At 46.6% G+C, this 15,000-nt stretch overlaps 2 protein-coding genes across 2 annotated transcripts in view; both read right to left on the reverse strand.

Moving 5' to 3' along the window:
* LOC117740428 (SEC14-like protein 2) overlaps positions 1-5,015 on the reverse strand; it is a 9,535-nt gene extending 4,520 nt beyond the window's left edge. Inside the window, exons 1-9 of the mRNA XM_034546825.1 lie at positions 4,932-5,015; positions 3,748-3,823; positions 2,505-2,548; positions 2,310-2,372; positions 1,978-2,166; positions 1,543-1,638; positions 1,383-1,443; positions 1,222-1,305; positions 864-970 (exon numbers count right to left, since the gene is read on the reverse strand). Coding sequence (XP_034402716.1) covers positions 864-970; positions 1,222-1,305; positions 1,383-1,443; positions 1,543-1,638; positions 1,978-2,166; positions 2,310-2,372; positions 2,505-2,548; positions 3,748-3,823; positions 4,932-4,985 — 774 coding nt within the window. The 5' untranslated portion in view covers positions 4,986-5,015. The remainder of the gene's footprint in view (positions 1-863; positions 971-1,221; positions 1,306-1,382; positions 1,444-1,542; positions 1,639-1,977; positions 2,167-2,309; positions 2,373-2,504; positions 2,549-3,747; positions 3,824-4,931) is intronic.
* Positions 5,016-5,479: 464 nt separating this feature from the next.
* The window catches only part of zfyve16 (zinc finger, FYVE domain containing 16), a 23,509-nt gene continuing 13,988 nt past the window's right edge, over positions 5,480-15,000 (reverse strand). Inside the window, 10 exon segments of the mRNA XM_034546204.1 lie at positions 5,480-8,160; positions 8,665-8,841; positions 8,933-9,038; positions 9,799-9,961; positions 10,048-10,128; positions 10,229-10,379; positions 10,986-11,090; positions 11,264-11,346; positions 12,556-12,780; positions 12,874-13,029. Coding sequence (XP_034402095.1) covers positions 8,002-8,160; positions 8,665-8,841; positions 8,933-9,038; positions 9,799-9,961; positions 10,048-10,128; positions 10,229-10,379; positions 10,986-11,090; positions 11,264-11,346; positions 12,556-12,780; positions 12,874-13,029 — 1,406 coding nt within the window. The 3' untranslated portion in view covers positions 5,480-8,001.

Below are 15,000 nucleotides of genomic sequence, written 5' to 3' on the forward strand. Positions count from 1 at the left end.
CACCTGCTCCTCATGCTCCTCATGCTTCACCTGCTCCTCCTCCACCTGCTGCTCCACCTGCTCCTCATGCTCCACCTGCTCCTCATGCTCCTCATGCTTCACCTGCTGCTCCACCTGCTCCTCATGCTCCTCATGCTTCACCTGTTCCTCCTCCACCTGCTGCTCCTCATGCTTCACCTGCTCCTCCTCCACCTACTGCTCCACCTGCTCCTCATGCTCCACCTGCTCCTCCTGCTCCTCATGCTTCACCTGCTCCTCCTGCTTCACCTGCTCCTCATGCTTCACCTGCTCCTCCTGCTCCTCATGCTTCACCTGCTTCTCCACCTGCTCCTCATGCTTCACCTGCTCCTCATGCTCCACCTGCTCCTCCTGCTCCTCCTGCTTCACCTGCTCCTCCTACTCCTCATGCTTCACCTGCTCCTCCTCCACCTGCTGCTCCACCTGCTCCTCATGCTCCTCCTGCTCCTCATGCTTCACCTGCTCCTCCTCCACCTGCTCCTGATGCATCACCTGCTCCTCATGCTCCACCTGCTCCTCATGCTCCACCTGCTCCTGATGTACCACCTCCACCTGCTCCTCCTCCACCTGCTCCTCATGCTTCACCTGCTCCTCCTGCTCCTGATGCATCACCTGCTCCTCATGCTCCTCCTGCTCCTCCTGCTCCTCATGCTCCACCTGCTCCTCATGCTCCACCTGCTCCTGATGTATCACCTCCACCTGCTGCTCCACCTGCTCCTCTTGCTCCACCTGCTCCTCTTGCACCACCTGCTCCTTTTGCTCCTCATGCTTCACCTGCTCCTCCTGCTCCTCTTGCACCACCTGCTCCTTTTGCTCCTCATGCTCCACCTCCTCCACCTCCTCACCATGGTTCTGCAGCAGGGGTCTCCGTCGGGGTCGGTCAGGGTTCCTCCGTACACGACAGGAAGCTGGTCGGGGTCGATGTGGTTACGCAACACTTCCTGCCAGTTACCTGATCACAGAGCGATCGATTAGTAACTTTAGTATTGATCTTCTTCTTTTACACCAGATGTGAACACATAATGACGTATGATGTTAATATTTCACAGTGTGGTATTAGTACTTTAACAGAGTATTTCACAGTGTGGTATTAGTACTTTAACAGAGTATTTCACAGTGTGGCATTAGTACTTTAACAGAGTATTTCACAGTGTGGTATTAGTACACTCTGGAGAACCAACACAAGCCTCCTTGTCTCCTTACTCCCTAGGACGAGGATCTTCCTCCGCGTCTCTTCGCTCAGGAAGTGCTTGATGAGGTTGAAGGCCATCGGGAACATTTTGGGAGCTGCAGCAGAAACCAAAGCTCAAGACGAGAAGACGAGAAGAAGAGACAACAAACAGACCCCAGATCAGCTGACGCACCTTTGATGAGGAACACCCTCTTCAGACCTTCTGGGTAGTTCTCTTCAAACATGGTGAGGACCTAGAGGAGGAGAGGGGGGAGGGGAGGAGGAGGAGGAGCGTCAACAACTGTTTATTGTTGTTATTTATTGTGACAACGTGGTGGATGTGAGTTTGAAACCTCTCCGTAAGTCTCAATCGCAGGTTTCCAGATGTGCTTCAGACCAAGTCCTTCACAGTCGTAGATCAGAGAGATGGCCTCGATGTTCTCACCCAACTGGGGGGGGGGGGGGTAGGACAGAGGAGACAAGAGAGGAGGTAAGGACAGAGGAGGGGAGAAAAGATAAGATAGGATGACCTCCATGTTCTGTTTAGGAGAGAGGAGGGGTTGAGGAGAGGATGACAAGGGAGGAGAGGAAACTAGAGGAGTCGAAACAAATGAAGACAAATGAAAAAAATGGGAGCCAAGATGATGAGAGGAAACGGGATCGGAGAGAGGATAGAAAATATGAAGATAGATGTAAGGAGACAAGAAGAAGTGGAGAGGAGAGGAGACACGTTGACACGGTAACAGAGTTGAAGGAGATGAGAGGAGACGAGAGGAGAGGAGACACACCTTCTCCGACTGCCTCCTACACTCCCTGTGCAGCATCTCTGTGTGTCGGATCTTCGTCTTCAGGAAGTCCCGTTTGGTTGCCGATAGCAACAGGCCTCTGGGGTCCAGCGGGCCGATGACATCATACCAGATGGGACTGCCCTCGCGGTCGAACCCACACATCCCTCCAGACACGTACTGCTCGATCACCTGGAGAGGTATTAGTACATCAATAGTACTTCATTACCACCAGCATCACCAGTACATGTTGTACTTTTTACTGTAGTACACCTCAGAGGTACATATTGTACTTTTTACTCCAAAGGGTCAATATTTGTAAATGAATTACAAACCTCTGGAGGTTTCCAGTCAGATATGATGGAGTCCACGCTCATCTTCCTCCTGAACTCCAGGTGCTGCAGAGAGAGAGAGAGAGAGAGAGAGAGAGAGAGAGAGAGAGAGAGAGAGAGAGAGAGAGAGAGGTTAACAGGCTGCAGCCGTACAATAGAAGCTCATCCTGGTGAATAAGAGGTAAAAGAAGAGCTCACCTTTCTGATCATGACTTCAGATTTCTGCACATTGAAGCTACGAGCTGCAAAGAGACAGAGAAACAAGAGTATTTTATTTTCATGCCACTTAACACACGTTGCACAATTTATGTATTCTTCCGACATATAAAACACAAAGTATTACTTTTCATTTTTGAACAATAAAATACCTTTTCAATACTTTTTTTTTTAAGGTCAAGTGTGGAAAAACTGTCTGCAGCCGATGCAAATATTGATCTCCTGTCCCAGAGCCCCCCCCCCCCCCCCCCCCCCTCATTGATCTCCCGGCTCTCTGAACTATGGACCAGTGAACAAACACGACGTCCAGCTCCACAACAGTAAGAAGAGATAAAGACAGAAGCGTTCCTCCACATGGAGACGAAGCAGCCGGCTTCGTTTCCACGTATCGGATCAGATGAGCATCTACTTATTGTATTTTAGGAGCTTAGTTTAAAAGGAGCCGGGAAAAAATGCGTTGTGTTAAAAATCCCTGCAGCCTTTCGGAGGGTCGAAAGGGTAAAACAAACATTTACTGTAGGATAAGACTTCTGAGCCGGTGGTTCAAACCCTTCTGGGTTAGTAAATACTTTACGTTTCATGGTCAGAGGGAGGGATGTTATAGGAAATACATTACTGATTAACCAGGATGGACATTGTTTGCCATTTTGGGAAATGTTACCTTAATGCTGAGAGCGAGACGAGAAGATTGATACCACACATGTCTGTCTGTTAAATACGACGCTACAGACAGGAGGCGGCTAGCTTAGCTTAGCTTAGCACAAAGACCAGAAACGGGGAAACAGCGAACGCCGTCGTGCACTAATATGACGAGAACACGATTAATGGGAGTAAAGAAGAAGAAACTCAGTTCTGATAAATAAATATATATTAATAGTTTTCTCAAATCTGTTTATTTTGTAAAACATTTAATAGTTTTACATCTTGAAATACAAATCAAACAGGTTTTTTTTAGAGGTCACGGGGCCCCAAAAAAAAAAGTTTAATCTTTAATCGTTTGTAATTTTTTTGGATGAATGCAGCAGAAGTAGAAAGAAATACTCCAGTAAAGTACAAGTACCTGAAACTCGTTCTAAAGTGCAGTACTTTCCTCTAATCACCGTTTTAAACGACGTCGCCGTGCAAATAACGGACGCGTCTCATGTTGACTTTAATGTGAATAATGAATGTGGCGTTTTGTCTTAATTCTATAATTACGTGGCGGTAGACCGGTAGAGAGTCTCACCTCTGAGCCAGCGGAGGAGGTAGTGGTCGTGCTGCGCCGGCAGGTCAGGGAGGACGTCCTGGATCCTCCCCCGAAACTGGAGGCCGAGAACCAGACACATTAAATAAAATAAAATAAAAAGCTATTATCATTTATTCATTATTATTTATTAAGGAACGGTTTGAAACGCTCGCTTTCTTGCGAGTACTGCGACTCCAATATTAGCTTAGCTTAGCATAAAGACTGGAAACAGGTGGGAACAGCTAGCATGGCTCCGTCTAAACAACTTCCGGCTACCGGCACCTTTAATTAAAGCTCCCTGATTATTTTCCACCTTTTTAATCTCTAAAAATAATACACAAGACACATAAGCCTCTTTAAAAAAAGTAATGTTTCACACGTCAGATTAAAGAATAAGATATGACATGTTAATTAACGAGCGTCTTTATGCTATGCTAAGATAGCCAACTGCTTTATATATATATATATATATATATATATATATATAATCAATCTTATAATTTAAGTAACGCTCGGTGAGAACGTGAATAATGTCGAACTTTCTTTTAAGAGTATTTAATTAAAATGATCAGCGACTATTTAAATAATTTATTTAAAGTCATTTTTTGAGGAAACTCTCCAACCAAATGAACTACAATGAATTTAATTCAGAAAATAACTGATAGATTAGTTTATAATAACAATAATTGTGACACATTTATTTGTAAGAAGATCCCTTCTTTTAGATTAAAACATTAATTAATTAAAAAGCATCAATAGTTATTAATCTATTTTTCGGGGGGGAATATTTAATAATTTAAACCCTTTTGGGGTCTTGAACTCGAGGAACTGTTAATAACACATTGTATTTTTTATGATTTTATATAATCCTACATGTTTTTCTATGTATAATCTTAATCTGAAAAGTACCCACAAACGTACAAACTCTCAGTACAAAGTAGAATAAAATGGAAATACTCATGTACAAGTACCTCAAAGTGCAGTAAATGTACAACAGAGGTATTAATGTAAAGTCATAAGCACACTGAAGTTACCATAGAACCCTGTGAAACCACAACAAGAGAAACCTGGAGACGAAACAGTGACGTCCCTGAGCATCATCACAGGTGATCAATGCATCAATATTGAGGAATAATAATACTGGGGAAATCAATATTGATTAAATTAATGCGTTGGTTTATTACCTCTGTTAATATTTCCGCCTGTTTGCGGCTCAAGTCTCCAACTCTTCCGCTCATCGCTGCTGTGAATGAAGCCCACTGGAGGGAAACTGCAGGTAGAAAGTCCAGGCCACGCCCCCCATGCACACGCCCCCTGGACACGCCCCCCCCCCCCCCATGCACACGCACAAGCACGTGGACTTACACCCTTTAGCTGGAGCTCTTTATTGCAACACACAGTCTAATTTTTGGAAGCTCATTTGTCAGTAAAATAAAAAAGAATTAATTTTTTTTAAGTAATAAAAAAAACATTTTGACGAAGAAAAATAAATTAGTAATGTAGAAAGTATTTGACGTTTTTAAATTGTATTTCCCTCAAGTACTATCCAGAAAAAAACTATATATTATTGGATAATTATCAGTCTAATGTTGCAGCTTGTTTTACTGACTTTATATACTTATTTGTAAAATAAATATATATAAAATAAAATAAATGAATAAAAAAGAGAGAAAAAAAGACATTTAATACAAAGATTTCTGAAATAAAAAACAAAACAAAATCACAAACAAAGTGTCATAAAACTCATTTTATTCTTTAAATACTGGAGTTATTATAGACCGGACGATTAGGACCCAGATACCAGGTTCCCCAAATAAAAGCTGGTGTTCATGAATAAATAGATGATTTACACAGAAAAAAGAAAACTTTGTCAAAGTTTAAATGTTTTGATCATACAGAGAAAATATAATAATTGACCTCCACAAATGTTTCTGCCCTGATCGACATATAATACGGAGGAAAATATGTTAAATTATTCTGTTTCCAAAAGTTTAAATAATGAAACGAGGCGAGAAAACCCAGATGTCCTGAAACCTTCTGAGCATTTCTTTTGAGGTCGTTTGCACAGCTGTGGAGACACGTAGACCTCCCTTCGTGTGTGTGTGTGTGTGTGTGTGTGTGTGACTGCATATGGTTGAACTACAGGCTCCCAAAATATTTCTCATTTTTCTCCCGTTTGTGATTCATGTTGAAGATCTGACGAATCGATCGTTTCTTCCCCGAAACATTGTTCATTTTGTCCTGCCGACGCCGCCCTGTAGTCTACGTCCTGTAGTCTACGTACTGTCGTCTACATCCTGCTGACGTAGTCTACGTCCTGCCGACGTAGTCTACATAATGTAGTCTACGTTCTGTAGTCTACGTCTTGTAGTCTACATCCTGCCAACATGGTCTACGTCCTGTAGTCTACGTCTTGCCGACATAGTCTATGTCCTGCCGACGTAGTCTACATCATGTAGTCTACGTTCTGTAGTCTACGTCTTGTAGTCTACATCCTGCCAACATGGTCTATGTCCTGTAGTCTACGTCTTGCCGACATAGTCTACGTCCTGTAGTCTACATCCTGCAGTGGTCTATGTCCTGTAGTCTACATCCTGTAGTATATGTCCTGCCGACGTGGTCCATGTCCTTTAGTCTACGTCTTGCCGACATAGTCTACGTTCAGTAGTCTACATCCTGCAGTGGTCTTTGTCCTGTAGTCTACATCCTGTAGTATATGTCCTGCCGACGTGGTCCATGTCCTTTAGTCTACGACCTGTAGTCTACGCCCTGTCGACTACGTCTACGTCCTGTAGTCTACATCCTGTAGTCTACATCCTGCCGACGTGGTCTACGTCCTGTCGACGCTGATCACATCCCGTGTCTATGAATGGTTTCATAATTGGTTTGCGGTCTCTCGTGCGCTCAGAAAATGAAAAGCAAATATTCTGATCTCTAAATCTTAGGAATGATACAAAAAGAAAACGTTGTGGTCTATAAACCGTAAAGTTCTCTCCAGCTGTGCAAAATCTCATCTCATCTAAAAAAAAAAAAACTGAAGCGTAAAATCTTCCGACGTAAAATAAAATCCTTGGTATGGAGCTGAAATGCAAAGTCGGCAATGCCAGAGGACGCCGCGCTGCTCGTGAAGCAGCAGCTGGCACGCAGAAAGGAAAGGAAACAAGGAAAGGAAACAAGGAAAGAAACTAGGAAAGAAACTAGGAAAGGAAACAAGAAACGGAAACAAGGAAAGGAAACAAGGAAAGAAACTAGGAAAGAAACTAGGAAAGGAAACAAGGAAAGAAACTAGGAAAGAAACTAGGAAAGGAAACAAGAAACGGAAACAAGGAAAGGAAACAAGGAACGGAAACGGCAGAAAAGGAAGTCGAGTTTCATTACTTCCGTCGTCTGAAACGCAGCCGGCACATTCGCGCGCTGAAGAGGAAGTTCAAGATGGCCGACGTCGAGCATAAAAAAAAAAACGGGCCTCGAGCCAGAAAACACGAGTCACGAGTTCTGTCGCGGTGACGCCGGACTCCATTCACACGCGACTTCGAGGTCGAAAACCGAGACGAGTTCGCCGACTTTTTTTTTTTTTATAGTTAAATCGCGCGAGCAGAACATCCCGTTAAAACGACACGTTCCCGCCCGGCGACGTTCTCCGAACCATCGTTACGTCGTGAGAAGAAAACTAAATGTATATATTTTTTTTTTTTTGCACCACGAGTTGAAGCACCGAATACTGCAGCCGGTAACGACGGCCCCTTTGCTTTTAATATCATTTCATTCAATAAGCCGTATTAAAATATAATAAATACATCCAGATGAGAGACGTTTCGGCAGAGCGTCGGTGAGGGGGGGTGGGGGGGGGACATTCACTGAGGAGCAGCAGAAGAAGAAGAAGAAGAAGAAGAAGAAGAAGAAGAAGCGGTTTGGTTGTATTTGGTCGTAATCCTGGTTTAGTGTTTGGCTTCTTGTGTTAAAGCAGCTTTGGTGAGGGCAAAAAAAAAAAAAGAGAAGAAAAACCCAACTGAGAATCCTGTCAGTTTACATCTCCGTGGAAACATCCCCAAACCTCAGAGTGGGAACGCCGCCGCCGCCGCCGCCGCCGCCGCCGCCGCTCGTCCTTTTTTTTTTTTTTTCACGACCAGCAGCTTCGTCCAACTGTGCAAATAAATGAGCTGCAGCGTCGGCCCGAAACGTCCACGGCGTCTCTCTCGCCGTCTCTCTCGCCGTCTCTCTCGCCGTCTCTAAACACCGCCCTGGTTCGTGGCGCTAGATGGTGTGCGTGATGTAGAGGAGGAACTCCATGTCCATGGCGGTCTGCGGCACGCTGGCGCCGCCTCCGTGGATGACGGGGATCAGAGCGCCGTCCAGCTCGTTCATGTAGCGCTGAGGGAGGAGGCGGCCTCCGGAGCCGGCCTGGTACTCCACCTGAGAGCGGACGGTTGCACTTTACGGTCAAAATCCTGCAGCCAAATCAAAACACTCGACTTCTTTCTCTACATGTTTGTATAAAAAGGTAATAAAGTAAAAAAAAGATCATTCAAGTCAAATGTCCTTTTTTCCATTAGATTATATTGAATATTTCATATCTAGTCTGGACAAAAGTTGTATTTTTTTTTGTATGCATTTTTTATAACGTCGCATTTATATTTACATTTGATTAAAATAGTGAATTTTTATTTTTTCAATAAATGTTAATTAAAAAAAAAAAAGTTATAAAAATAAAAATTCACAATATTTTAATCAAATGTAAATATAAATGCGACGTTATAAAAAATCTTTCAAAAACAACAGTGTTATATTCTAATAATAAAGATATTAATAATAAAAATTAGAATGTAATATTAACAACCACAGTCCTAAAAGCTTCATTCAAAAACCTTCTAAAAAAGTAAAAATAAAAAAAAGGACAGATTTTTTTAAAACTTTTACCATGTCGGCCTGCGTGGAGATGCGGAGCGACAGCGAGTTGATGCCGCTGGACGCCAGGACGGCGAGGTGAGGCGTCAGAGCGCCGCAGGCGGCCAACGCCATCTCCTTCTGGAACACGCCGCAGGACGACAGCACCGACTCCAGGCTGCAGGCGGGGCTCTTCAGCTGGTAGAAGACCTGCAGGGACACGGGGACACCGGGGCCGTCAGCCGGAGACTCTCACCGGGCGCCGGGGGGGGGGGCAAAGACTCGTCTTTGGTAACCTCACCTCGGTGCATCGGATGGCGCGTCCGTCCGACTCGAACTCCGTGTCCTGCTGCACCCTCACACTGCGGACGCCGTCCAGAGGTCTCCCGTCAACCCCGCTGGTTCTGCTGCAGGGGAACGTCGGAGAAAACCACATTACAGGTCAGCGGACCGTGGAAAGGGATCAAGTTCACTTCAAGAGTCGGGGAGTTTGCAATAAATAAATCATTTAATTTAATGAAATGAAACGAAAAGAAACCAAATGGTGACTTCTGTCCGTCTAAAAAAACACCTGATTTTACTGTGGAGAGTGAACAGTAGAGTGAACAGTGGAGAGTGAACAGTGGAGAGTGAACAGTGGAGAGTGAACATTTGAGAGTGAATAGTAAACAGTGGAGAGTGAGACAGTAAACAGTAGAGTGAACAGTAGAGTGAACATTGGAGAGTGAACAGTAATCACTGGAGTGTGAGACAGTAAACAGTGGAAAGTGAACATTGGAGAGTGAACAGTAAACAGTAGAGTGAACAGTGGAGCGTGAACAGTGGAGAGTGAACAGTAAACAGTGGAGTGAACAGTGGAGAGTGAACATTGGAGAGAGTGAACAGTAAACAATGGAGAGTGAAAATTGGAGAGTAAACAGTGGAGAGTGAACAGTAAACAGTGGAGAGTGAACAGTAGAGTGAAAATTGGAGAGTGAACAGTAAAAAGTGGAGTGAGACAGTAAACAGTGGAGAGTGAGACAGTAAACAGTGGAGAGTGAACATTGGAGTGAACAGTAAACAGTGGAGAGTGAACATTGCAGAGTGAGACAGTAAACAGTGGAGAGTGAACAGTAAACAGTGGAGAGTGAACATTTGAGAGTGAGACAGTAAACATTGAGTCGTTACCCCGTGTTGACGGGGGAGCTCAGGTCGACCCAGCGGACGCTGACGTTCTCCCGCAGCTCTCCTCCGTCGTTGCGTCCACACGGGATGACGAAGTCCGTCTGCTCCCTCAAGGCGGCGCGCAGAGCCTCCATGGTGTCGGGAGGGATTTGAACCATCAACCCGTCTGAGGACAGACTCCAGTTAGGGGGGGGGGGGGGTCCCAAAAACAACAAACACACAACACCAGTTTGTGGGTGAAAGTAACTTTACCCTCAACAATGCTGGACTTGGCGATGAAGCCTGAAGACGCCTTCAGGGCCCCGTTGAACACCACAAAACTGGCCCCGGTGACTGAAACACAAAACACACAGAATGACGACGCCGTCGCGCTCGCTCTTCCGTCTTCATCGTCCTCGTCTCCGATTGGCCGGCGGCCCCCGGCGGCTCTCACCTGTGCGGGTCTTGCCCGGCTTGCTGCTGGCCTGGGTCTGGTAGTTCCCCTCGTCGCCCTGGAAACACACCAGGTGGGAGTCGGCCTCCGAGCTGAAGCGCGCCCCGATGCTGATGACGTGCTCGTTGGACGCGTTCACCACCTTCTGCATCTGTGGAACACGAGGACGCGTGTACTAGTACTGCATTAAATACCCCTAAAAGTAAAAGTACTCATTGATCAGCGAAGTCTGTGTTTTAATATCATGTCTGAATTTTCTGGATTAATATTCCTGCTGCATTCATGTGTGTGTTGCATGTTAACTCCTTTATGTCCATTTAATATACATCAATGCATCATATGTACCTGTAGTACAGTAAAAAGTACTATGTACCTCTGAGATGTAGTACAGTAAAAAGTACAATATGTACCTGAGATGTAGTACAGTAAAAAGTACTACATGTACCTGAGATGTCGTACAGTAAAAAGTACTACATGTACCTGAGATGTAGTACAGTAAAAAGTACTACATGTACCTGAGATGTCGTACAGTAAAAAGTACAATATGTACCTGAGATGTAGTACAGTAAAAAGTACTACATGTACCTGAGATGTAGTACAGTAAAAAGTACTACATGTACCTGAGATGTAGTACAGTAAAAAGTACAATAAGTACCTTTTATGATGTTAAATAACATGTAAACATTAACGCGACCCCGATCTTCCCTTCAAAGCAGAGTTTATTTCCCAGAATGCCGAGCGCCTCCGTCCCCGTTACCTCGTTGAAGCTGCGTTTGGGGATGTCGATGTAGCTGTGGCCCATCTCCATGTGGATCCTCAGGCCCTCCACCACCGACAGACTGTACTGGTAGTTCCTCAGGTCCTGAGGAGCAAACCAGTCACTCAAACCAGTCACTCAACGCTTTAAAAAAAAGGAGCTACTTTTAACATTTTTATTTAAGATTTCTGTGTTCGTGCCTTTAAAATTAAAAAGTGAAACTCTACGGTTTTAAAAACCCGAAGTACGTGACTTTAGTGTGTTTTTCGACGACTCACGGCCAGCAGGTTCATGATGGTGTGTCCCGTCTCTCGGTACACGGAGTCCCGAAAACGGACGCTCGTCAGCGTGGTGGGATAAACTGGAAGAGAGAGAGAGCGACATACGAGTTAGTGACGTCATGCGAGTTAAACGTCTTTAACTGTAACCGTGGCGACTCATTTACAGACCTGTAATACATCATTGTGGGTTATGATATCCTTTAGAGCTGAAAATTAATTTGTTAAAAAAGTTTTAAATGTCCTGTTATATATTTTCTTTGCTGGGAGGAAACTGGCGTATTATTGAGTATTAAATTAAATTAAATTTACTGACGATTATCGGCCGATATTCAATAAACAGCAGATAACAGTGTTTACATCAGTAATAGTCATTACATTACGGTGCGTTCAGGCTCCGCTCAGTGAAAATGAGTCCTAGCTGAAGGTAAATGATATCGTTCTCGTGATGCGTTCAGGCTCTCCTCAGTGAAAATGAGTACTGGCTGAAGGTAAATGATAACGTTCTTGTGATGCGTTCTTGTGATGCGTTCATGCTCCGCTCAGTGAAAATGAGTACTGGCTGAAGGTAAATGATAACGTTCTTGTGATGCGTTCAGGCTCCGCTTAGTGAAAGTGAGTACTGGCTGAAGGTAAATGATAACGTTCTTGTGATGCGTTCATGCTCCGCTCAGTGAAAATGAGTACTGGCTGAAGGTAAATGATAACGTTCTTGTGATGCGTTCAGGCTCCGCTTAGTGAAAGTGAGTACTGGCTGAAGGTAAATGATAACGTTCTCGTGATGCGTTCAGGTGTAATCTAGTGAATTGTAGTGTTATTGGTAAACTAGAATGAATCGAGATGTTTTCACATTTTAAAAAAGTAGATATTAGAGATGAATTATGGTCTGTTTAAGTTCATTGTCACACTTCATTAACACTGATGATTAAATGTGTTTTAATACTTTAAAATACAATCTTATATTTCTTTATCATTTAAAGTAACTAAAACAAAATAAATAAGAACTAATATAGTAACTATTACTGCTAATATATATTTTATAGGCTCTGCTTTTAAATTTATTTTAAATGTATCTGAAAAATGTTCTTGTTTTATCTTTCTGCTCTGTAGCACTTTGAGATTGCTAAATATAAAGTGCAATACAAATAAAATGTATTATTATTATTATTATTATATTTTCAGAAAAACTTAAAAACTAAAACAAACTCTGAAAACAAGAAAAAAAATTTAAAAAATACATTAAAAAAAAAAAAAAAATACTAATAATTGTTAATAACGCCACACACACACACCGTTGTATTCGGCTCCCAGCCGCAGCAGCAGCCGCAGGGGGAAGACTTTGGCCCACGGGACCTCCAGCTTCTGGACCAGCAGGCCGAACATGAAGGGCTGGGGGGGCAGCGAGAGCCCGTCCAGAGGCTGGCAGCTGGGGGAGAAGAACAGCATGCCGGCGTGGTCCTTGCTGCCCAGGAAGCTGCTGGTGAACGTCACGTTGTCCAGCTCCTCCAAGAGCTTCCCTGAAGGGGAGGGGGGGGGGGGAGGATACAGGGTTTTTATGGGGGGGGGCGGGGTAAAGGGGGCAGGGTTAGACCTGCATGTGGTGCATCTACCTTTCTGGGCTTCTTGGTAGATGTTGAGGTAAAGCGTGAAGAGGTCTTTAGGGAGAGATTTCTCTTCCGGCAAACACTCCAACAGAAACACCAGCTCACGCTGCCCCAGAGCCTGGAGCCCGTTGGAGCCGAAGCACCAGCACTGACGACTGGAGTCTGGGGGGGGGGGGAGAGAGAGAGAGAGGAAGGGAGGGAGGGGGAGGGAGGGAGGGAGAGAGGAAGGGAGGAAGGGAGGGAGGGGGAGAGAGAGAGAGGAAGGGAGGGAGGGGGAGGGAGGGAGGGAGAGAGGAAGGGAGGAAGGGAGGGAGGGGGAGAGAGAGAGAGAGAGAGTGTAAGGGAGGGAGAGGGAGAGAGAGAGAGAGAGAGAGAGAGAGAGAGAGAGAGAGAGAGAGAGAGAGAGAGAGTGTAAGGGAGGGAGGGAGGGGGAGGGAGAGAGAGAGGAAGGGAGGGAGAGGGAGAGAGAGAGAGAGAGAGAGAGAGAGAGTGTAAGGGAGGGAGGGAGGGGGAGGGAGAGAGAGAGGAAGGGAGGGAGAGGGAGGGAGAGAGAGAGAGAGGAAGGGAGGAAGGGAGGAGGGGGAGAGAGAGAGAGGAAGGGAGGGAGGGGGAGGGAGAGAGAGAGAGAGAGAGAGAGAGAGAGAGTGTAAGGGAGGGAGGGAGGGGGAGGGAGAGAGAGAGGAAGGGAGGGAGAGGGAGAGAGAGAGAGTGTAAGGGAGGGAGGGAGGGGGAGGGAGAGAGAGAGGAAGGGAGGGAGAGGGAGAGAGAGAGGGAGAGAGAGAGAGTGTAAGGGAGGGAGGGAGGGGGAGGGAGAGAGAGAGGAAGGGAGGGAGAGGGAGGGAGAGAGAGAGAGAGGAAGGGAGGAAGGGAGGGAGGGGGAGAGAGAGAGAGAGAGAGAGAGAGAGAGAGAGTGTAAGGGAGGGAGGGAGGGGGAGGGAGAGAGAGAGAGAGAGGAAGGGAGGGAGGGGGAGGGAGAGAGAGAGGAAGGGAGGGAGGGAGGGAGGGAGAGAGGAAGGGAGGAAGGGAGGGAGGGGGAGAGAGAGAGAGGAAGGGAGGGAGGGGGAGGGAGGGAGGGAGAGAGGAAGGGAGGGAGGGGGAGAGAGAGAGAGAGAGAGAGAGTAAGGGAGGGAGAGGGAGAGAGAGAGAGAGAGAGAGAGAGAGAGAGAGAGAGACAGAGAGAGAGAGAGAGAGAGTGTAAGGGAGGGAGGGAGGGGGAGGGAGAGAGAGAGGAAGGGAGGGAGAGGGAGAGAGAGAGAGAGAGAGAGAGAGAGAGAGAGAGAGTGTAAGGGAGGGAGGGAGGGGGAGGGAGAGAGAGAGGAAGGGAGGGAGAGGGAGGGAGAGAGAGAGAGAGGAAGGGAGGAGGGGGAGAGAGAGAGAGGAAGGGAGGGAGGGGGAGGGAGAGAGAGAGAGAGAGAGAGAGAGAGAGAGAGAGTGTAAGGGAGGGAGGGAGGGGGAGGGAGAGAGAGAGGAAGGGAGGGAGAGGGAGAGAGAGAGAGAGAGAGAGAGAGAGAGAGAGAGTGTAAGGGAGGGAGGGAGGGGGAGGGAGAGAGAGAGGAAGGGAGGGAGAGAGAGAGAGAGAGGGAGAGAGAGAGAGTGTAAGGGAGGGAGGGAGGGGGAGGGAGAGAGAGAGGAAGGGAGGGAGAGGGAGGGAGAGAGAGAGAGAGGAAGGGAGGAAGGGAGGGAGGGGGAGAGAGAGAGAGGAAGGGAGGGAGGGAGGGGGAGGGAGGGAGAGAGAGAGGAAGGGAGGAAGGGGGAGGGAGAGAGAGAGAGAGGAAGGGAGGGAGGGGGAGGGAGAGAGAGAGGAAGGGAGGGAGGAAGGGGGAGGGAGAGAGAGAGAGAGAGAGAGGAAGGGAGGGGGAGGGAGGGAGGAAGGGAGAGAGAGAGAGAGAGGAAGGGAGGGAGGGGGAGGGAGGGAGGAAGGGAGGAAGGGGGAGGGAGAGAGAGAGAGAGAGAGGAAGGGAGGGAGGGGGGAGAGAGAGAGAGAGGAAGGGAGGGGGAGGGAGGGAGGAAGGGAGAGAGAGAGAGAGGAAGGGAGGGAGGGAGGGAGGGAGGGAGAGAGAGAGAGAGAGGAAGGGAGGGAGGGAGGGAGGAAGGGAGAGGAAGAGAGAGAGAGAGAGAGAGAGGAAGGGAGGG

The sequence above is a fragment of the Cyclopterus lumpus genome, chromosome 12, assembly GCF_009769545.1.
Source record: "Cyclopterus lumpus isolate fCycLum1 chromosome 12, fCycLum1.pri, whole genome shotgun sequence".
NCBI classification, from domain to species: domain Eukaryota; kingdom Metazoa; phylum Chordata; class Actinopteri; order Perciformes; family Cyclopteridae; genus Cyclopterus; species Cyclopterus lumpus.